This window comes from Hemiscyllium ocellatum, chromosome 24 (genome assembly GCF_020745735.1).
Source record: "Hemiscyllium ocellatum isolate sHemOce1 chromosome 24, sHemOce1.pat.X.cur, whole genome shotgun sequence".
In the NCBI taxonomy this organism is placed as follows: Eukaryota; Metazoa; Chordata; class Chondrichthyes; order Orectolobiformes; family Hemiscylliidae; genus Hemiscyllium; species Hemiscyllium ocellatum.
This window is the reverse complement of record NC_083424.1, coordinates 9,448,191-9,470,490: the sequence shown is the minus strand read 5'-3', so window position 1 is coordinate 9,470,490 and position 22,300 is coordinate 9,448,191. Positions and strand designations below refer to the sequence as shown.

General features: G+C 47.1%; 1 protein-coding gene across 1 annotated transcript in view; it reads right to left on the bottom strand.

Moving 5' to 3' along the window:
• Positions 1-20,972, bottom strand: part of LOC132827283 (tricarboxylate transport protein B, mitochondrial) — a 79,064-nt gene extending 58,092 nt beyond the window's left edge. The window contains exon 1 of the mRNA XM_060843915.1: positions 20,603-20,972. Coding sequence (XP_060699898.1) covers positions 20,603-20,687 — 85 coding nt within the window. The 5' untranslated portion in view covers positions 20,688-20,972. The remainder of the gene's footprint in view (positions 1-20,602) is intronic.
• Between the last annotated feature and the right edge of the window lie 1,328 nt (positions 20,973-22,300).

Here is a 22,300-nt window from a genome sequence, read left to right as displayed (position 1 = left end):
GCTGCCAGCATTCTCAAAGATCCATCCCATCCTGACAATGCTTTTCTACAATCTCTACCATCGGGGAGAAGGTACAGAAGCCTGAACACATCCACCAGCTGGATTCAAAACAGTTTCTACCCTACTGTTGTTAGAATACTGAATGGACTCTCAAACTCTTAACATTCGCCTGTCCCTTTGTTTTTGTGGCTGTTTACCTATTATCTATTACCTTTGCTACTTAACTCTGTGATCTGCCTGTATTGCTCGCAAGACAAAGCTTTTCACTGTGCCTCAGTACGTGACAATAAATTCAATTCAATTCGATAGTAAATTACCATTGATTGAAATCTAACCCTTTCACCCAGATCTAGGTCTAACCACCTCTCTCTCTCTCTCTCTCACACACACACACACACACACACACACACTATTTTTTTCATGGAATGAAGGTGCCAGTGGCTAGACCAGCAGCTATTGCCCGTCCCTAATTGCCCAGAGGGGAGTTAAGAGTCAACCACATTGCTGTGGGTCTGGAGTCACATGTAGGCCAGAGTAGGTAAGGATGGCAGATTTCTTTTACTAAACTAGACCTCATAGTGCATTGCTTCGGACTAATGAACACAGCCTAACCTACAGCAATACATACACACCTACAGTATGTATACCTACAGCGATACATACACACCTACAGCATGTATACCTACAGCATGTATACCTATAGCGATACATACATACCTACAGTATGCGCAATAAACCACTGTTCCAGCCTGAATCTCCAGGCCATTATTCCAGCATCCCGGTCATCGGAATGTTGGAGGGGGAGGAACCGAGGGTCAGGACTGTGGTTCAGTCTGTGGTCTTCTCACCTTGAGGGTTTTGGGTCAAACCCCACTCAAGAGCTCCAACATCATGTTCGAGTGCAGTATACCGGGAGTGCCACACTGTTGGAGGTACTGGTGTTTGGATGAGATGTTAAACGAAAGCCCAATCTGCCCGTTGACGAATGACTGCCTAGCAGGTGCTCTTGGTACATCAGTGAAAGTTATCATGGTCCCAAAGGACTCTCTTATTAGACAGAGATTGACCAATGGGGAGTTTAACCCGAGGGTCACTATGCAGGGGGAGAAGCTGGAGCTCAGCTGGCGTGGGAACTGAACCCCACTCTGTCAGAGTCAGTCTGCTTCACAAAACAGGCGTCCAGCCAACTGAGCTAACCAACCCTTGAAGGAACATGCCAATTAGGAGGAGGCACTCCCTCAAGTCTGCATGCCCATTCGATATGATGGTGGCTAATGTGATTACTGCACCTTCCATCTACCCACTGGGATTAACTTTGGGAATGGGAGGAGTAGAGAAGCAATGTATACGCCTTGCGTTAAACTTTGGAATCCTCTGCCTCAGAGAGCAGTGGAACCTCAGGAGTGTGTTCAGGATAGAAATGGAAAGGTTTCCGCACACTAATAGATCCCACGATGTAGCAGGCTGGATGGGCTGAATGGCCTCCTGCTCCTGTTTCTGACATTCCAATGTCCAAAAGCCAAGGCTTCAAACAAAGTGAATATCACTGGGTGTCTGTGAACAAACCCAGGGACCTCTTACACCATTGAGCAATGGTTTGCTGAGCCAACACTTGCCTCTTGAGCAATGCTCCGGGGAAGCCGGTCAGTGTGCTCGTCATGAATTTGGAGTTCGGATCCCTGGACGTGGTGAAGAATGTACGTCCGCCCTTGAGTGAAGGTCACGTTTTCCTGCTGCAAGATTCACAGCTGGCAATAAAAAAAAACCGAGTGGCTCTGACGGACGCATCAGAATTAATAGCTCTCCTGCATTAACACTTGGTGGGACTGACAGGTCATCTCATTTATCAGACCATAGGGACATGGTAGTTTTAGGCCATTCAAAAGGCCACGGGTTTGGATGAACTGGGGGTTGGGTGGTGGGACGGGGGAGAAACATGGGCACTGCAACGCCTCTTGCAGTTGAACAGCTCACCCCCAAGCAAGTGCTTACAATTTGGGACGAGGGAAAAGGAAGAAAAGAAAAATATGCCAGCCCTCCCTTCACCATTCCCCCTCTCCCCCCAGGCCAGAACTTAGAAAGAGCCCCTTAATAAGGGGAGGAAACTGGAGTGCTGGAAATGAGTCTAGATCAGAGTGGTGCTGGAAAAGCACAGCAGGTTAGGCAGCGTCCGAGGAGCGGGAGAATCGACGTTTCCAGCAAAAGTCCTTCATCAGGAATGAGGCTTGTGGGGTGGAAACGAACCTGCCTTTACATAGCGCCATTCTCAACTATAGGACATTGCTTTACAGCCCATGGCATACAGCAGCAACACGAGAAATACAGTATACACAGCAAGATCCCACAAAGAGGAACGATGAGGTAATCTGATGGGTTTTATTCGGCAATTTTGAGAGGACTCTCCTGCTCTTCAATATGGATTCCATGGGATTGTCCACGAAAGATGGAGCCTCTGTTTGACATCTCGTCCATAGTTTGATCTCTCCGATAGTGCAGTACGCTCTCATAACTACAGAGCGTCTGCTTTCACCTTCATCACCTGCGAGTGGGACTTGAACCCACAAGCTGTCAGATTCAGAGACAAGAGGGCCAATCCCGCGAGCCACAGCAAGGGGAGAGCAGGGAGTTAAAAACGGGCGCTGTGTGTATCATCTACAAGCACTGCCAGAAATTTGCCAAACATCCTCAGACAAAAAAAAAACCGCAGATGCTGGAATCCACAGCAGACAAGGAGGAGGCTGTAAGAACACAGCAAGGCCAGGCAGCATCAGGAGGTGGAAAGTCCTGAGGAAGACGTTTCGGGTGTAACCCAACTTCTCCACCTCCTGATGCTGCCTGGCTTGCTGTGTTCCTCCAGCCTCCTGCCTGTCTATCAAAGATTCTTAGACAACACCTTCCAAGCCACACCCCACCCTGACTTGAAAATATATTGCTGTTCCTTCACTGTCACTAGGTCAAAATCCTGGAATTCCTTCCCCCAGGGCATTGTAGGTCAACTCATAGCACATGGACTGCAAGGGTTCAATAAACCAGCTCACCCCCACCTTCTCAAGGGGGCAACTAGGTACGGCAATAAATATGTACCCAGCCAACAATGCTACTTAAAAAGATTATTAATTGGCTTTTGACGTCCAGAGAAGTCCAAAGGAGGGATCCAGCAATCAACTCTCATCATCTGGAATCTCAGCATTCAACTCTGTTTTCAGTTTCCATAATGTGACAGGACACAGCGTCAGTACAACAGAAAAGGAGGCCGATCAGTCCATCAACTATCTCAAAGTTTTCACTGTCCAACCTCCACTCTAGGATTAAACTACAAACACATTCAGCACCTTCTGAGCATGCTCAGCTGCTCTGTATCTTGACCCTCCCTGCCTTACAACCACAGAATGATACAGGACAGGAGGCCATTTGGCCCATTGTGTCCCTGCTGGCATTTTAAAAGAGCTAAGTGAGTCATCCCTTTGCCTTGCCTTTCCCATGATCTCTAAGCCTTGGGATGTTTCTCTAAATTCCCCTCAGAGGTTGTCCGTCCAATCCATTACTCCTGCTCTTTTAGACAGCACGTTCCAGGCTGAAACAACTCTCAATGTTAAATATTCACCTCCATTTGCCTCTCGCTCTTCCTCCAATAATATTAACACTTCCCTGGTTACTGATACTGCTATTGTATCCTGAAAAACTTAATATCCTCATCGAAATAAAAATATTTTTGAGGAGTTCAATTAACGCGACAGGTGTGTCTGTGTGTGTGTGTGTATGTACGTGTGTGTGTGTATGTGTGTGTGTGTCTGTCTGTCAATGTGTCTGTATCTGTGTGTGAGAGTGTGTCTCTGTGTGTTTATGTGTCTGTCAATGGGTCTGTCTGTGTGTCTGTCTGTCTGTCAATGCGTCTGTATGTGTGTGCCTGAGTGTATGTATGTGTGTGTGTGTCTCTGTGTGTTTATGTGTTTGTCTGTCAATGGGTCTGTCTGTCAATGGGTCTGTCTGTGTGTGCATGTGTGTGTTTGTCTGTCAGTGTGTCTGTGAGTGTGTGTGTGTGTGTGTGTGTGTGTGTGTGTGTGTGTGTGTGAGTGTGTGAGTGTGTGTGTGCCTGTGTCTGTGTGTGTCTCTGTCTGTGCCTGTGTCTGCGTGGGGTTAGAAGGGCTATAGAGTGTCATAATGTTAACACCAAGAAGCAACTTAATTTGAACATGGATCATGTTATTGTCAGCTCACTGAAGGCAATCAGCTTTCCTGGAACATTTTCCTGTCTGTTCGGCTCTCGCAGGAGAAAACTGTGGAGCACTAAGAAAGAAAATATTTAGTTCATCTCAGTCACTTGCTGTTTGTCTCTGACAGCTAAAGGATTATAAAAGGGGTTTCAGTTCATTGGAGACAGAAAGAGGGAGGCAGTTTGTGACTGCAGAGATGGCTGACAGGTAGACAAGCAAAGCTGGCTTATAGCGACATAGACAGTGCATCTGGCTGACAGCTGAATAAATTAGCTCATCCCATTACAAGGTATGACATTTATTTTTGCAAAGCTGCAAACTGAATGAGGGTCCGGCTGGGTGGATTGCTTTTCTTTATTCATTCACAGGATAAGGGCGCCACTGGCCAGGCAGTATTTATGGTCCATCCCTAACTACCCAGAGGGCAGCGATGCTGTGGGTCTGGAGTCACGTGTGGAGGAAGGTGAGGACTGCAGATGCTGGAGAGTCAGAGTTGAAAAGTGTGGCTCTGGAAAAGCTCAGCAGGTCAGGCAGCATCCAAGGAGCAGTAGAATCGATGTTTCGGACATCAGGAATCCGGATGAAGGGCTTGTGCCTGATCCTTGGATGCTGCCTGACCTTCTGGAGTCACATGTCGGCCAGACCAAGTAAGGATGGCAGGTTCCTTCCCTAAAAGGCATTAGTGGACCAGACGATAATCGATTCACGGTCATCACTAGATTCTTAATTTTGGACATTTACTGAATTCAAATTTCACCATTTGCTGTGGTGGGATTCGAACCCGGGTGTGAGCTAGGTCTCTGGATTAACAGCCCAGCGATAATACCATAGGCCATCACCACCAACTCCCCTCCCCCTTCCCCAAAGCAAGACTGCCACCTCTTTAAGACTGGCCGCTTGCTTGTTTAAAAAAGACAGACTTGAGATACTGCCCGTTTCGTCAGAACTATAAGACGGGCGCTCATTAATCCAATCGGGAATTCAGGAGACTGGGCGGTGGTTTGTGCAAACAACACAGGAGGAAGTCAGATAAACAGATAAAACAAAAAGGATTAGACAGTACAGTGGTTAGACTTCGATAAAGTGGGCCGACTGGAAGCCCGAGTAGAACAGAATAAATAAGGGGAGGCTATTCGGCCCATCAAGTAGATGCCCGACTCTCTGGACAGCAATGCTGTAAGGTCATCTCCCTCCATTACACATCCAAGGTCCTTTTGAAATCACTGTACCCCATTTCTACCCCTCAGTCCCAGATCATGAGGTCGAGGGCATGACCTCTCACTAGGAACAAACTTTCTGCACATTCTTCTCCCCACCCTCTGCCAAAACCTTAAATCCTTCTACCCCGGTACTTGCACCATCGGTCACTGGGAAAAGAGCTCCCAGACTGTGGGGAGGGTGGGTGTACAATGGCACCATATGGAGCCACTCTGGCAAATGGTGCAGACAGGTTTAAGAAGAAATGTAGATGCAGAAGAGCGCGAAAGGAATTGAAAGCAAATAGGATGAGGGGAAGTGAGGGTGGGAGGGAGCTCTTATGGGGTATAAGTGATATACTGGACTGGCTGTGTGGGCACTGGTCTGATTCTGTGCTCCAGACTCCCTGTAATTGTGTAATTCTAATTCCCACCTTGAACAGCAAGTGGCTTTCTCCAAGTTAATGCCCTCCCCAACCAGACTGTAATCACAGTTGCCTCTGGTAGTTCATGACTTTATAACACCACTACAAGTCAGATTGATTCACTCTCTCTCTTAGCTACAACAGAAAGCTGGCAGGGAGGGGGAGTCTTGAGGGGGATGCAGGGCGATATAGACAGGCTGAGCGAGTGTGGGGCAGATACAGGCGAGAAGTTACACTGAATCTCCTTCTGCCCACTCAGGCAGGTGTTAAATATCCCGTGACAAACAGTATTTCCTCCCCATTTTTCATCCCACAACCACATCTCTAAAAGAAATAATTAAAACTGGCCATCTCATCTTGACTTTATTATGGGATCTTGCTGTGTGCCACATTCCCTGACTAGATCTCAAAAGTGCTGTGAAGTGCTTTGATTGAGGCTTAAGCTTGTGAAAGATGCTGTCATCAGACACCAGCATGTACCTGATGGAGCGAATGGCCTGCTTCTGTGCTGCAAATGCTACTGGGTGGTACATTCCTGATTACCTGGTCCAGCCCAAGTGTGACTCCCGTCCACACTTGTGACATGAGTCAATTCGCTGCCTGAGGAGAAAGTGAAGGCTGCAGATGCTGGAGGTCAGAGTTGAGAGTGTGATGCCGTACCTTTGCCTCACCCAGCCCTGACCCCTCCTCCCGTTTATCTCTCAGCCCATCCCCGGTCACAAGCCTCATTCCTGATGAAGGGCTTATGTTTGAAACATCAATCCCTCTGCTCCTCTGATGCTGCCTGACTTGCTGTGCTTTTCCAGCACCACACACAACTCACCTCCAGACAATCATGGGCGAGCAACAAACAGTGAGGGAAAAAAAGACTGAACTATAAAAATAGGGGGAAGGATCAGGAGTAAAGGTTAAGACAAGTTAATTAAACATGAGATGTCTGGAGAATCTTTCTACAAGTGTCTTATTGCTACCCCTCAGTGGAAAGGCTAATCTGTTGTGCATGTTTGGAAATCCTTCTACATCATAAAAGCAGCTTTGATAAAATAGGAGTCTGTGTGCATGCCTTTTTTTGCAGTCACTCAGTAATTCCCATACACCCTGCTGTGAGGGAAGGAGCTGCCTTCTTTGCTTTAACTGATCTGCTGTGGAGAGATTACCAGTGGAGGAGTCGGGAGGGAATAATAATGCAGCTACAAATGCAACACTCCCAGAAACTGAAGGGCAAAGTTCGACGCTCAATTGTCTAACTGACACCAACTCCAAGGAACCTTTTCCTCATAACTACAAAACATCAATTCACATACGAATCACACTTAACAGAAGTAGTTGTAGTCTCCCAGAATTCTCCTAATGGAGGCACCCTCTCCACTTGCCTGCACTAACTGGCCAATCACAGGACCTTTCAGAGTTGGGTTTAAAAGGGGAACTGTGCTGAAGCCTCATATTTTCAGTCACTTGAATTAATTTTAATACGAACCCATTAGATACAGAGGAAACTGTATGGGCTACGGAGTTAAAGGGACTGGGTTAGTGACTAGTAATCCAAAAAACCCGCACGCTAATCATTAACTGAATTTAAATTCCAGGTTAAGACATTGCTTGAGTCAGCAACAGTGATCAGGAATGCACTGATTTCTCTTGAAAATGCAACTCGCTCACTAATCTCCTTCAGATAACAGAATCTTAGGAGGGGAGAGGTTAAAAGTGTGGGGAAGGAATATTTAAATATTGGGTGATTAAAAAGATCAAGGCGAAGACAGGGCAGTGTCTGGAGAATCCTTCGATATTTGTGCTATTATCTATTACAATGCACTTGGACCTTTATTCTTTCATTTATTGTTGTGGGCGTCACTGTCTGTGTAAGCATTTATTCCCAGTCCTGAGATGCCCTGCCTTCTTATCCCACTGTAGTCTGTTGTGATGGAGGTTGTTTCAGAAAGCATGGACTACAAACACTTCAAAGGAACTTGGGGATGGGTAATCATTGCTGGTTCTTCAAGCAACCGCCATTTGCTTCGTATGAACTCATTCAGAAATCAGTAAAGCCCTCAACGGCATATGTTCCTTTTTGTCTTGGCACCTTATGAGCAAACGCACAAATAGATTTAAAGTTCACAAGCACAGGTACGGAGGCTATCACAGGAGGTGGCCATTCAGCCCATAATGTCTTCACCAGCTCTCCGGATGAGCGATTCACTGAGGCAATCGTTAACCCTGCATAGCTTTCCTTTTCAGTTAACCAATCTCTGCTCAAAAGCCTGGAATTACCTGCCTCCCTCTCCATCAACAATGTGGGCAGCACTGGCTAGGCCAGCATTTATTGCCCATCTCTAAATGCCCCAGAAGGCAGTTGAGAGGCAACAGCTGTGGGTCAGGAGTCACATGTAGGCTGGTCCAAGTAAAGGATGGCAGATTTCCTTCCCTAAAGGACATTCATGAACCAGATGAGGTGGTTTTCTGACAATGGTTTCATGGTCATCATTTGTCTCTTTAATTCCAGACAGACGAAATTGAATTCAAATTCCACCATCTGTATCCTGACAGGATTCGAACCCAGAACATTACCTGGGTGCCAGGATTAATTGTCCAGTGATAACACCACTAGGCCATTGCCTTCCTCAGTCATTGCTGAGTCCTGTGTGTCTGAAACGAAGGTGGGACAGCCAGTGTCGGCTTCTGGCCTCCAGTTTGTCCATAACTGAAGAGCCAGGTGCATCAGTACAACTTACTCCTGACACAATACGATAGTCTAGACCACAGAAAATGTTACTAAGAGCACCATGCGATGACACAAGATTATCTTCTTGTATTCTTGATCTGTGTAAGTTCAGTTTCCAACATGACATCGCTCAACTGAACTCGAAGAAATAAAAAGTTAGCTATGGCTGACTTGCTTCAGAACTTAGTGTACGGCTTCAGAGAGAAACTCCGGACTCACAGCTGCCTCAGGTCACCTTGCATCTACTAATGGAAACATCCATGGCAGCATCGAATCCATTATCTGTACTGAGCGGCAATGCAAAAATCTCTCAATGTCTGAAAGCTTGCTAATGTAATCGTGTTGAGTGTACAGAAAACCAGTTAACATTGAATTACTGGCACTATCACTCAAGTCATTGCCTGCTCACATCTTCGTGAAGAGTCAAGGAGACAGAGATCTGTCTCGCTAGCCTTTTTTTTAAACAATCACCTGACAGAGTTTCGAACAGCACAGCTGGTCATGTCCACACAGAGCAGCGCTAAAAATCACACAGCACCAGGTTAGAGTTCAACAGGTTTATTCGGAGAAAGTGAGGGCTGCAGATCAGAGTCGAGAGTGTGATGCTGGAAAAGCACAGCAGGTCAGGCAGCATCAGAGGGGCAGGGGGAGTTGACGTTTTGGGCATAAGCCCTTTATCAGCCGGTCATCAGATTCCTGATGAAGGGCTTATGCCCAAAACGTCAACTCCCCCTGCCCCTCGGATGCTGCCTGACCTGCTGTGCTTTTCCAGCACCACACTCTCGAATTGGTTTATTTGGAGGCACTTACCACAACCACCTGATGAAGGAGCAGTGCTTCAGAAGCTAGTGCCTCCAAATAAAGCTATTGGACTATCATCTCGTGTTTGTGTGATTTTTAAACACAGGACATCATCCAACTATTCTAACCTTATTCCCCAGCGTCGTTTCCAGTGCTCATCCGAATAGTTCTTAAATGACTTGAAGATTCCTGTCTCTACCACACCTTTGGGCAGCAAGTTGCAGATACCCACCACCCTCTTGGTAAACTTTGTTGTCCTAAAATCCTCTCTAAACCTCCTCCTCCCTCCCTGGTTATTGACCCTCTCTGCTAACGTGGGAGCTTTCTCCCCATCTACCCTCACAGCTTTGTACTAACCACCTCTCCCCCCACCCCCCTCATTCAACACTACCTTACAACTCAGGCCTAAATGCCACTCGAACTATTGCAGTTCAAAACCTGAAACAGGATTGACAATCTAGAAGATTGAACAGTACAGGCCCTTCGGCCCACGATGTTGTGCTAAACATTTATCATAATCGAAGATCCAACCTAACCTACACACCCCTCAATTTCCTGCTGTCCATGTGCTTATCCAGCAGTCGCTTAAATGTTCCTAATGTCTTTAATCACACTGAAAATGGCTGGAAAGACTCAGCAGGTCTGGCAGCATCTGTGGAGAGAGAATCAGGATTAACATTTTGGTTGTGAATTATTAAACGCTGTTTCTCACGTTTCACAGAGGCTGCCTGAACTGCTGAGTGTCTCCGGCATTATTTTGCCCCCGTTTATCTTTCAGATTTCTAACTCCTGTAGCAGAGTCTTTGTGAGGCTACTTGGATCAGTGAAAGTTCTGGGTGTCATGACCATACACTGGGCGCACCCTCTGACAGTCCAGGGACTCCCAGTTGGTACAAGTTGCACATTAACCGCTTTTTAATGGTCACGTGTCTCGTGACTGAAAAATAACCAATAGCAGAGCCTGCAAACAAGATCACCAGCCCAAAGGCTCGCCCATGGTGGAGAGTTGCTTCAATAAAAAAAAATGAGCTGAAATATGAATGCAAACATTTAAAGTATGTTTGGATAAAAGTTGCCAGTGAAGGTGAAAGTCTTTACTATTGTTGCCAACCTGGGTTTACTTTAGGATTCCTCTTCTGAAAGGAAGTCAGCAGTCGCGATGGCTTCCGTGGTCACATAGCTGGAGGTTGCTCCTGGTGGTGAGCCCAGAACAGGCCCTGGAAGTGAGTACAGGCTCCTTTGAACACAGCCACCCTCCAGCTGTTCCTCTTCCCCACATCCTACATCCCTCCTGCGGTCTCCTTCCTGTGAAGTAGTTGCTGCATCAAGATGTTCTTCTCAGACTGTGTCCCTCAGCCAGCTTTCGTCACAAATCAAAACCAACAGGCAGCAAGCAGTCACTTCTGATGAACCACTGCTTCACAAAGTGAGGTCAGTTCCTTGTGATGTCCTTCCTGTGCAATGCTACAGTAACTCTGTCAACTCTTGCAAATGGAGGACAGGCTTTGGGGAGTCAAGAGGTGAGTTACTTGCTGCAAGATTCCTCCCCAGTTACCTGCTCTTGTAGCCACAATTCAGTTCAGTCTCTGGTCAATGGTAACCCCCAGGATGGAGAATTGACCATTGATTATCATGAAAAAAAAATCCCATGTGGGATCCTTCTGGGAAGGAAATCTGCCCTCTGTATCCAGCCCGGCCTATGTGTGACCCCTGACCCTCTGAAATGGCCCAGCAAACACTCAGTTCAAGGGATGGGGAACCAATGGCGACTTTGGCAATGATGCCCACACATGAAGACAGGATAAGGAAATAAAATTTCAAAGGTGTGGACTCTGAACACAAACCTAACCTGACTTGGCCAAAAGATTGTGGAAAAATAACCATTTCCTGCTTCGTGGCAGTAAAGGAATATGCTGAAGAAATAGGTTAATGATTTCAGTCCAACCTGCTTTTCTGGTTTCATCATTGACTTGTTGACTGCTGTTACTCAGTGCATTTCCAAACACACAGGAGTATATTGGAGGGTGAAAAATATCTATCATCTCCAACATTGCTATAGTATATAACCTGCTCTTTCCTCCTGACTTGCATTGTCTCAGACTAGCACAGATACCCTGGAGGTTAACACTGACTAGGAAGTCAACTGGATTCTCCACATAAATACCATGGCTACAAGAGCAGGTCACAAGCTAGGAATACTGCAGCAAGTAACTCAACTCCTGATTCCCCCCACACAATTATCTCCAATGCACAAACACAGAATGTTAGGGAACGCTCCCCACTTGCCTGGATGGGTGCAGCTCTAATGTCAAGAAGCCTTGGCACCACGGCCACAAGCATCCACTCCCTCCAGCACCAATGCTCAGCAGCAGCAGTGTGCACTATCGACAGGACGCACTGCAGAAATTTGCTAGATATCTTCAGACAGCACCTTCCAACCCCACAATCACTTCCATCTTGAAGAACAAAGACAGCAGATACTTGGGAACACCAGCCCCTCCAAATTCCCCTCTGAGCCAATCACCATCCTGACTTGGAAATATATCGCTGTTCCTTCATGATCACTGGGTCAAAATCCTGGAATTCCCTCTCTAAGGGCATCAAACTACAGCACATGGACTGCAGCAGTTCAAGAAGGCAGCTCACCCCCATCTTCTCAAGGGGCAACCAGGGACAGGCAGAAAATGCTGGCAAACCAGCGATGCCCATGTCTCATGAGTGAATTTTTAAAAATTTATTCACAGGATGGGGGCATCACTGGCTAGGAGAGCATCTATTGCCCATCCCTAGTTGTCCAGAGAGGGGGTTAAGAATAAATCACAATGTCATGGGTCTGGAGTTACGTGTAGGCCAGACCAGGTAAGGACAGCAGATTTCCTTCCCTAAAGGACATTATCATATCAGATGGGTTTTATGACAATTGACAATGGTTACACGGCTCCCATTAGTACCATTGTCACTGAATAAAAAGCCGATCTATCTGCCAGAGAGTGTTACAGCATGGAAAAAAAGGCACTTCATGTTGAGGGAAATTAAATCCCGTGTGGTGGGATTTGAAGCTATTTCGCCACAACATTAGCCTGGGTCTCTGAATTGAATGGAGTTGAATTTATTGTCACGTGTACCGCAGCACAGTGAAAAGCTTTGTCTTGCGAGCAATACAGGCAGATCACAGAGTTAAGTAGCAAAGATAGGAAATAATAGGTAAATAGTGGCAAAAACAAAAACACAGGGGCAGGCGAATGTTAAGACTAGCTCAGTGACAATACCATCTCCCAGATCACCATATCCTGCTGGCATTGAGTTAAACTGAGTTAAAGGAGGGTCACTAGCCCTCCCATTCTTTGCTAAAACTGACACCATTCCTCTTGGAGGATTTTCCAGGTCAATGCCTGATTTCTTTTGTACGTTTAACCTAGTAAGATATCCCAAGCATTGCCTAGAACTGTCAGCAAACAGAACCCGCTGTAGCGCAACACGGAGAGGTACGTGGGCTGGGAACCAAATTGTTGGTCAACAAGGTCAGCTTTAAAGAAATCTGTCTTGAGGAAGAGCGGGTGAGATAGAGAAGGGGAAGTTGAAGGAGGAAGTTTGAGAGTTGAACATCCAGCTGGAGGGATGGCTGCCAATGTGGAACAATTAAAATGTTTTAAAATTTAATTGCAACAATTATAAGGGGCGCTTGAGAGGCCTGAAACTGAGGAGGTACAGAGATCTTGGACATTAACAGGGCGCAGCAAGACAGCGGCCATGCAGGGATTTGAATATTCAGAATTGTACAGCACAGAAGGAGGCTATTCAGTCCATTATAAATGTGAAAGACCTTTGAAAGAACCTCCCAATTGTTACCTTGCTTTTCCCCCAAAACGGTGTACGTTAGTTCTATTCAGATTTTGAAATGTCCTTGGATTGCCCCAGCCTTACAAATAAAGATCAGGGCTATTTACCAGAGGAAACAGATGGCTCCTCATTCACTCCATAAAAACACTTCAGAATTTTCTGCACCTTTTGACCGTCTTTCCCCCACCCTCTCTCTTTGCCTCTTTATCCTCATCCCTTGCCTTTATACTTACAGGGAGGTCTCTTGGTATCATACTGGAGACCCCCCCCTCCAAACTTGGAGATTCTCCATACTGGCCAGATTTGTACCCAATCCTCCAGCCCCCACCTAGGCTTCACTTTGGAAAGGTCTAGCAGGCACACCTTGTTTTTATGTTCAATGTTCCCACCACCCCGGGTATCCGGAACACTAATTTACCTCCATATCAATCCAAAGACTGAGTACACAACCCCCAACCCCTAGGCTCTCGCACCCCCTCAGAATTGCAAATTTTAAGAAGCCTGAGAACCAATTTGGGTCAGCGAACGTAGGATGGGTAGATGGGATTTTGAGAGCATTTGGAAGCGGTCAGTGCAGGTTTTCCAGACCAGTGCAAACCAACGGATGCTGATGGGGCATGGAGCATAAACCCAACCAGTCATTCCAATTGATGAACAATGGGGTTCTTTTATATATAGGAACACTCGACACCGAAGAAGTATTAAGCCAGACTTGATAGCTCCTGCAGGAGCGATCTCCTCCTATGGTTCACGATAAATGATGCATTGTTCAGCAGTGAAATTATCCTATTCTTTCCTTATCCTATTGCTCTCCTTCCAATGTCATCGCCATCAGCATCTTCACTCTCATGTGAGAACTGAAGATGGAGCCCTGAACGCCACCATCCGCCTTAAATAGAGGTCACTGAGTGGGGAACAGGAAACTTTCTGTCCCCTTCCTTGCATTAACCAGAGGGAAGGCTCCTTTCGCTGTTTTCTCCTGACTTCCACTTCTTCCAACAGCAAGTCTCACGGTGCACCATCCCTTTCCGGATGCTCTTCCTGCACTTTGGACCATCTGGGGCCACTGATTCCCAGGTGTCGGTGGGAATGTCGTACTTGCCCAGTGAGGCCTTGAGGGTATCCCTGAAGCGTATCCCTCTGTCCCACATGGGGCTGGCCTGCCGTTTCAGAGCTGGGAGTAGAACGTCTGCTTGGGGAATCTTGTGAACGACATGCCTAGCCCATCACAGCCGATCAAGGGGAGGGTCAGTGCCTCGATGCTAGGGATTTGGCCTGGTTGAGGACGCTAGTGTTGAGGTGTCTGCCTTCTCAGTGGATTCCCAGGATCTTACCCAGGCAGCGTTGGTGGGACTACTCCAGCACCTTGAGGTCCCTGCTGTAGATAGTCTGTGTGTCAGAGCCATACAGGAGGCTGGAACCACCACAGCTCTGTATACCATGAGCTTGGGGTTGGAACTGATGTTGCTGTTCGCAAACACCCTTTCCCTCAGACGGCCGAAGGCTGTGCTAGCACACCGGGGGCAGTGCTGGATCTCTTCATCAATACCTGCTTTGGTTGGCAGGACATTCCCGAGGGATTGGAAGGTCCAAGGCCTCTCCGTGGACCTTGATGATCGGGGATTCGCTCTGCAATGCTGGGCCTGGCTGGTGGGGAGCCTCTGTCTTGTGGATGTTCAGGGTGAGTCCCATGCTCTCATATGTCCCTGTAAAGGTGCTGACAATGGGCGGGAGGGACAATCACCCTCTGAGATCACACACACGCACACACACCATCCATGTCCTGCAGCTCGGTGACACTGGGTTGGGGTAGGTTTGGTTTTGGTCTGAAAGTGGGGGGAGGTTGAATAATTTCCTGCTACTTCTGGAGGTTAGCCCCAGGGAGCTTGTCGGCGATGAGGTGAAGCATTGCAGTGAGGTAGATCGGGAACAGTGTTGGAGTGATGACACAGCCCTGCTTGACACTGGTCCAAACGGGCAACGGGTCAGTGATGGAACCATTTGTCATTAGCATGTCTTGCACGTCATCATGGGGCAGGCGAAGGATGGGGACAAACTTCATGGTGTAGCCAAAGCTGAGAAGGACACCCCATAATGTTTCCCAGGTGACGTGTGAAAAGGCCTTTGTAAGGTCAAAGGTGGCCATGTCCAGGGGGAGGCTGTTTCCCTGCATTTCTCCTGCAGCTATCACACAGTGACAATCATGTCCACTCTGCCCCTCTGTAGACGGAAGCCACACTGCTATCCCAGGAGGAATTCCTCAGCCACAGGGAGGAGATGGTTCAGGAGGACCTTGGGTGTGATTTTTCTGACAATCAACAGCAGCGAGATTCTGCTGGGAGCACGGAGACACCCGGACTGAAGCATGAGGCCTACTGGCAGGAGCCTCCCTCTCTCGCCAAACATACCAGCAGGCTGAAAAAAATTCCAGTCAGCCTCTGAAGACAGATGGGAGGAGCAACAGAAAGTTAGCAGTCTGTCCCATCATCCAATACCCCACCTCCCACCCAAACCCACCCTCTGCTCTGCTCCTTGAAGAGTCACTCTTTAAAAGCCAAAGGTTTCAGCATTACCTTCCCTGACATCACCCTGCCCCCATCCTGAAGGTGCCCAGCAACTTCTTTCACTGGCTGTGGAATACTTTGGGAATGCCAGAACTTCTGCAAGACAATGCGGAAACACAAGTTTCCACCGTTGTATTCAGACAGCAACTCAAGTTGCAAGAGAGAAACCTGAGTGATAACATAACCAGCTCAGTCTGACCTTCACTTTCAAATTTTACTGAGGCCTCAGGATCATAAGAAGAGCAGTACTTGAGCAAATACGCCTTGCACAGCTTGACCTGATGTTCACGTGGGCCTGGTCTATCAAGGTGACAGGGGACAGCTGTACAACTGTGTTCTCCGCAGTAGAAAGATTTTGAATTAAAAAGAGTTAAGACCCACCGCTGCCTTGATTTTCAGGGATGCTGACATACTTGTCTATGGAGGAATGAGAATCCTGCTTTTGTTTGGAATTGCAGTTCCTGGTTTCATTCATCTCCTTTGACAAGTTGACCACGAAGTGAGGGTGACAGAATTCACATCAGGTCAACTGCACAGAAACAGGCCATTCAGCCCAAGTTGTGCTTCTATCCACTTGCAGAGTGTGAGTCACAGGATCATAGTGCAGAGGTCCTTCGGCCCACCTAAACTACACAAGTCTTATTTTCCAGCCAGCTGAATGTTAAGAAGAAATGGGTATTCAAATAGGAAGGGTTTAGAGGGATATGGGCCAAATACTGGCAAGTGGGACTAGAGGAGATTGGGATATCTGGTCAGCATGGACGAGTTGGACCAAAGGTTCAGTTTCCGTGCCGTGCAGCTGTTTGGCTCCAAGATGCAGTCAGAGCTCAGTCAACAGTTAGATATCTGTTAGCCCACAATGGGGGCTCAAGTGTTCATCGAGCGAGCTGAAGGGGGAGGTATTTGTCCATCAGCCTCGGCGTACAAATCGCCTCCCTGTGCCGGAGTGTACGATGGGAAACGTAAGCCGGGCACTGCTCAAGGAAGACCAGAGAGGAGGAGGAAAGGAGTTGGGTGAGCTACAGAGCTCACTTGTTGATGAAAAAAAACATGGTTGAGGATGTTTCTCTGGGAGTGGAGCTTGGCTGAGAGAGTTATAGGAGCGAGAGCGCAACTTAAAAAGTAGAGTCTCAAATCCTTGGTGGCTGTCTCCAGAGTCACCTGCCTTAGCTCTGTCTGCTCCTCATAGATGCTGTTTTAAGCCTGGTTCACAGTCACCTTATCCAATCTTTGGCTCAGTGTCAACTTTGGCCTGTCACAGCCTCAAGTCATTCGGTGCAATACAAAAGCAAAGTTTTTGTTTTAGATTTAGAATCCCGACAATATGGAAACAGGCCCTTCGGCCCAACGAGTCCACACCGACCCTCTGAAAAGTAACCCACCCAAATTCATTCCCCTGCCCTATATTTTCCCCAGACTAACGCCCCTAACACAATGGGCTATTTAGTATGGCCAATTCACTGGCCCTGCACATCTTTGGACTGTGGGAGGAAACTGAAGCACCCGGAGGAAACCCACGCAGACAGGGGAGAATGTGCAAACTCCACATAGACAGTTGCCCGAGGCTGGAATCAAACCCAGGTCCCTGGCGCTGTGAGGCAGCAGTGCTAACCACTGAACCACCACGTTGTTGTTGTTGTTGTTTTTCCTGGTTTGGACCAACAAGTTAGAATTGCAGTTTCCATTCTTGTCTGGATTCTTTAATTAGCAAGTGAGCATGGCAAAACAGTGAAGTGAAATGATTGGACAAAGGGACAGTGTCTATCCTACCTGCCTGTGCTTCACCTGCTATTTATATCTTATTGCACAGGAATTTTAATAACACTCCCAGAACATACATAAATCCTGTTGAACATCCGGCAACTTTCTTCCTTATTATTCATTCACAAGGTGAGAGCCAGGCCAACATTTATTGCCCATCCCTAATTGCTGTGGGTCTGGAGTCACGTGTAGGCCAGACCAGGTAAGGATGGCAATTTCCTTCCCTGATGGACATTAGTGAACCAGATGGGGTTTTTCCAACAATTGACAATGGTTTTGTGGTCATCTTTACATTCTCAATCCCAGATTTTTAAAAATTAAATTCAAATTCCACCATCTGCCATAGTGGGATTTGAACCCAGGTCCCCAGAATATTCACTGAGTCTTTGGATTAACAGTCCACTGATGTTACCACAAGGCCATCACTTCACAAATGCAACTGGGAGATCTTTTTCTCCTTGTCTGTCTCTCTCTCCCTCCCTCCCTCTGTCCCCTCTCCCTCCCTCCCTCCCTCCCTCCCTCTCTGCCATTGGAAATCTACAACCTAATGATAGAAGCCAGATTACAAACAAACATGAATTCACTCTGAAACTGAGATTTGCGTCAAGTATATCAGCACTATCGAGGTAGAACAACTGTGGTGTGAGGGGGACAGGGTAGAATTTTAACAGAATACAATTCCAAAACTAGTTAAATTCTTCTTCCATTAGCAGCAGCCTATAGACTGACCCGATCATTCATCTAGCTCATGCACACAGTTAGGCTTGATGGGCTGAACGGCCTCCTCCTATACCCCACAATCTTGCTGTTTGTGGATCAAGGGTTTCTTTCTCGAAAAAGCAGGGGAACCAAGCTGCATTTATCTAGAACCAGGTTTAGGTCACAATGGAGGACCATGTGCTCTCGATGTCAAACACTGACAGGGACAGTGAAGAAAATGCTGCAATGACTTACATGGAGAGGGGACTCTCCTCTGGAACACAAGAGGCTAGGTTCAAATGTGGATATGGAGAAACTGCTTCCACGTGTGAGTGAGCAAAAGGGCAGAGAGTGAGACAAAGCACCATTAGCAGAACAAAGGCCTGGGTACCATGGTAGTCTCATTCCTGATGAAGGGCTTATGCCCGAAACGTCGAAATTCCTGTTCCTTGGATGCTGCCTAACCTGCTGTGCTTTAACCAGCAACACATTTTCAGCTGTGATCTCCAGCATCTGCAGACCTCATTTTTTACCATGGTAGTGTCCCTACCTCTGAGACAGGAGACCTGGGTGCAATTCCCAGAGGTATGTCAAAGCATGAAACCAAAAAAGAGAAAATGCTGGAAAATCTCAGCAGGTCTGGCAGCATCTGTAAGGAGAGAAAAGAGCTGATGTTTCGAGTCTAACTGACCCTTTGTCATGGCATTGCTGAAAAGGGTGATTAAAAAATACCTGGACCTCTCTGGCCTTCCTTAAACAGCAGCACTGGATTTTTAAAATTCCAGCTGGACAGAAATCCCAGAGCTCTGTGGGTGGAGCAATGAAAACTGAACAGGTGAGATTCTAGACAATTGGTGGAGGAGCACAGAAATGCTGGAGGAGTTAAAGGTCAGAGGACATGACATAGATAAGGAGCAGGAGACTTACTGGCTAAAGGTTTTAGAGTTCACACCCAACTCACGGAGAATATATCCCTGCTGAAGGTGGGAATAAATTCTGAGCGAGGTGAGGTGGAAATAGAATCAAAGAATTGTTACAGGACTGAAGGAGGCCATTCAGCCCATCATGCCTGCACCTAGTGCCAATCTCCTGTCTGTTGCTCATTAACACCACACACCATTTTATCCAAATAACCAGTCAATGCCCTCTGTACTGAGGGGTAACATTTCTTATAGAGATACAAGGAACTCCCTGGACATAATCAACATAAAGCAAGCTGTCAAGAAGGATAAAGCACAAATATAAAAATTCTAGTTTTTAGTAATCCCTGGGAACCATTTACAGTAAAATCAAAAATGAAATACAAAACCCTGACTAGAGATGTCAATGGTATTGGTAACACATCAGAATATTTTAAATACAATATTTTAATTGTGATATCATGATATCTGATATCACAAAAATAACCATTTTTTAAAAAATAAAAGTGTTCAAGTGGTTTCCAATTGCGTTGCAATGATCTGGCTCAGACAGACACATCGTTATTAGACGGAGTTGAATCTGCACTTTTACCGAACTATCTCCCACAGCCTGACATTTATTATTCAAGAACACAGACCTGGGACTGATCAGTGACGTCTCATCCATTTGCTGATAGGTCCCATTCCTCACTCACACCCACCCACACCCCAACAGTAAGGGACACACAGACAAAAATAGGGGGACACACCCAAACACTCACACACACACCCACACCCCAACAGTAAGGGACACACAGACAAAAATAGGGGGACACACCCAAACACTCACACACACACCCACACCCCAACAGTAAGGGACACACAGACAAAAATAGGGGGACACACCCAAACACCCCCACAGACACAATCACACAAATTCCACCTGCCCCCATACACAGGCACACACACACACACAATCACACAAACCCATACACACAGAAACAGGGACAGACACACAATCACACAAACTTATAAACACACACACAGATAGGGACACACTCAGAGACAGATAGGGACACACACACACAGACATACACAGGCGCACACACAATCACACAAACCTATAAACACAGATAGGGACACACTCAGAGACAGACAGTCTCTCTCACACACACATACACACACACACAATCACACAACCTACACACACACACAGACATACACAGGCGCACACACAATCACTCAAACCTATAAACACAGACACACTCAGAGACAGACAGTCACACAAACCTACCCCCACACACACACAGACATAGGCGCACATACAATCACACAAACCCCCACCCCCACCCCCACAAACCCCCACAGAGACACACAGATAGACAAACAGAGAGAGAGGCAATCTAAACCAGGGTGTAATTCTGTCGGAACCCTAAGCCGGGCGAGCCTGCCTTGTTGTGCACTCTCCAGAGGCAGTGCCTTACCTGCCAGGATCGCTTTGCCCGGGTGAGTGAGCTTGGCTTTCGGGGCTGCAGCGGCGGCGGCGAGACTCGGCCTGTGTGCTGACATCTCTCACTGTCTCCCTGCTGCCTACAGGCGCTGCACTGGGCTGGGTCCCTGGTAAAGCCCCTTCCTCTGTCCCTGTGTGTGTGTCTGAAGAGCAGCGTGGCTGTGGGAGCCCCGGACCGTACACAGGGCGGAGACTACACCGCCTTCATCTGGCGTCACATCCTCAGTATCTGGCTGTGCTCCCAAGGGTGGAGAGAGCAGGAACATTCAATATAACACAGGAATCAACACTTTCTAACAAGCCTGCAAGCAACAATGTGGGTCACACAGCCCTGCTCATTAATGCCAGCGCTGCTGTGATCTTCATAGAGCATTGTGTCCTCTTAGTATGTGAAAGACAGAATCTGGAATAGATTGGATACTCCCTAGACCCGGAAGGGGCAACACTAGGAGGAAATTAAACCAGCCTTTTACAAATTATAGCTTCATAAGCTCACCAACGGTCCCAGTGCACAGAGCTCTGTTGTAACCGTGTTCCTGTATACACCAGGTTATAGTCCAATAGGTAAAAACAATGACTGCAGATGCTGGAAACCAGATTCTGGATCAGTGGTGCTGGAAGAGCACAGCAGTTCAGGCAGCATCCAAAATGCAGCGAAATCGGCGTTTCGGGCAAAAGTTCTTCATCAGGAATAAAGGCAGTGAGCCTGAGGTCTATTTGAAATCACAAGCTTTTGGAACACTGCCCCTTTGCCAGCTAGTTCCAACACTGGCACCTCCACATTGTGGAAGGGAGATGATGGCCTAGTGGGTATTATTAAAATAAAAGCAAATTACTGCGGATGCTGGAATCTGAAACCAAAAGAGAAAATGCTGGAAAATCTCAGCAGGTCTGGCAGCATCTGTAAAGAGAGATGAGCTGTCAAAGCTTTGACAAAGGGTCAGTTAGACTCGAAACGTCAGCTCTTTTCTCTCCTTACAGATGCTGCTAGACCTGCTGAGATTTTCCAACATTTTCTCTTTAGGTTAGTGCGTATTATTGTTGGATTGGTAATCCAAGACCCAGCTAATGTTCTGGGCAGCTGGCTTTGAATCCACCCCAGCAGATAGAGGAATTTGAATTCAGTTTTTTTAAAAACTGGAATTAAAAGTCTAATGATGGCCATGAATTCCATTGTTGATTGTTATAAAAACCCATCTGGTTCACTAATGTCCTTTAGGGAAGGAAACTGCCCTCCTTACCTGGTCTGGCCTACATGTGACTCCAGACCCACAGCAATGTGGTTGACTCTTGACTGCTCCCTGGGATGGACAATAAATGCTGCATCGCCAGTGACGCCCTCATCCTGTGAACAAATGATAAAAAATATTCCTGTACTGTAGGGAGAGCTGGACCCTGCACTAACAGCACATGAGACATACCCTCAGCAATGCCTCTATACTGGGGGGAAACACAGTGGCTCAGTGGTTAGCACTGCTCCCTCACAGCACCAGGGATCCAGGTTCAATTCCAGCCTCAGGTGACTGGCTGTGTGGAGTTTGCACATTCTCCCCATGTCTGTGTGGGTTTCCTCCCACAATCCAAAGATGTGCAGGTTAGAGTGAATTGGTCATGCTCAATTGCCTGTAGTGTTAGGTGCATTAGTCAGGAGTAAATATAGGGTAGGGAAATG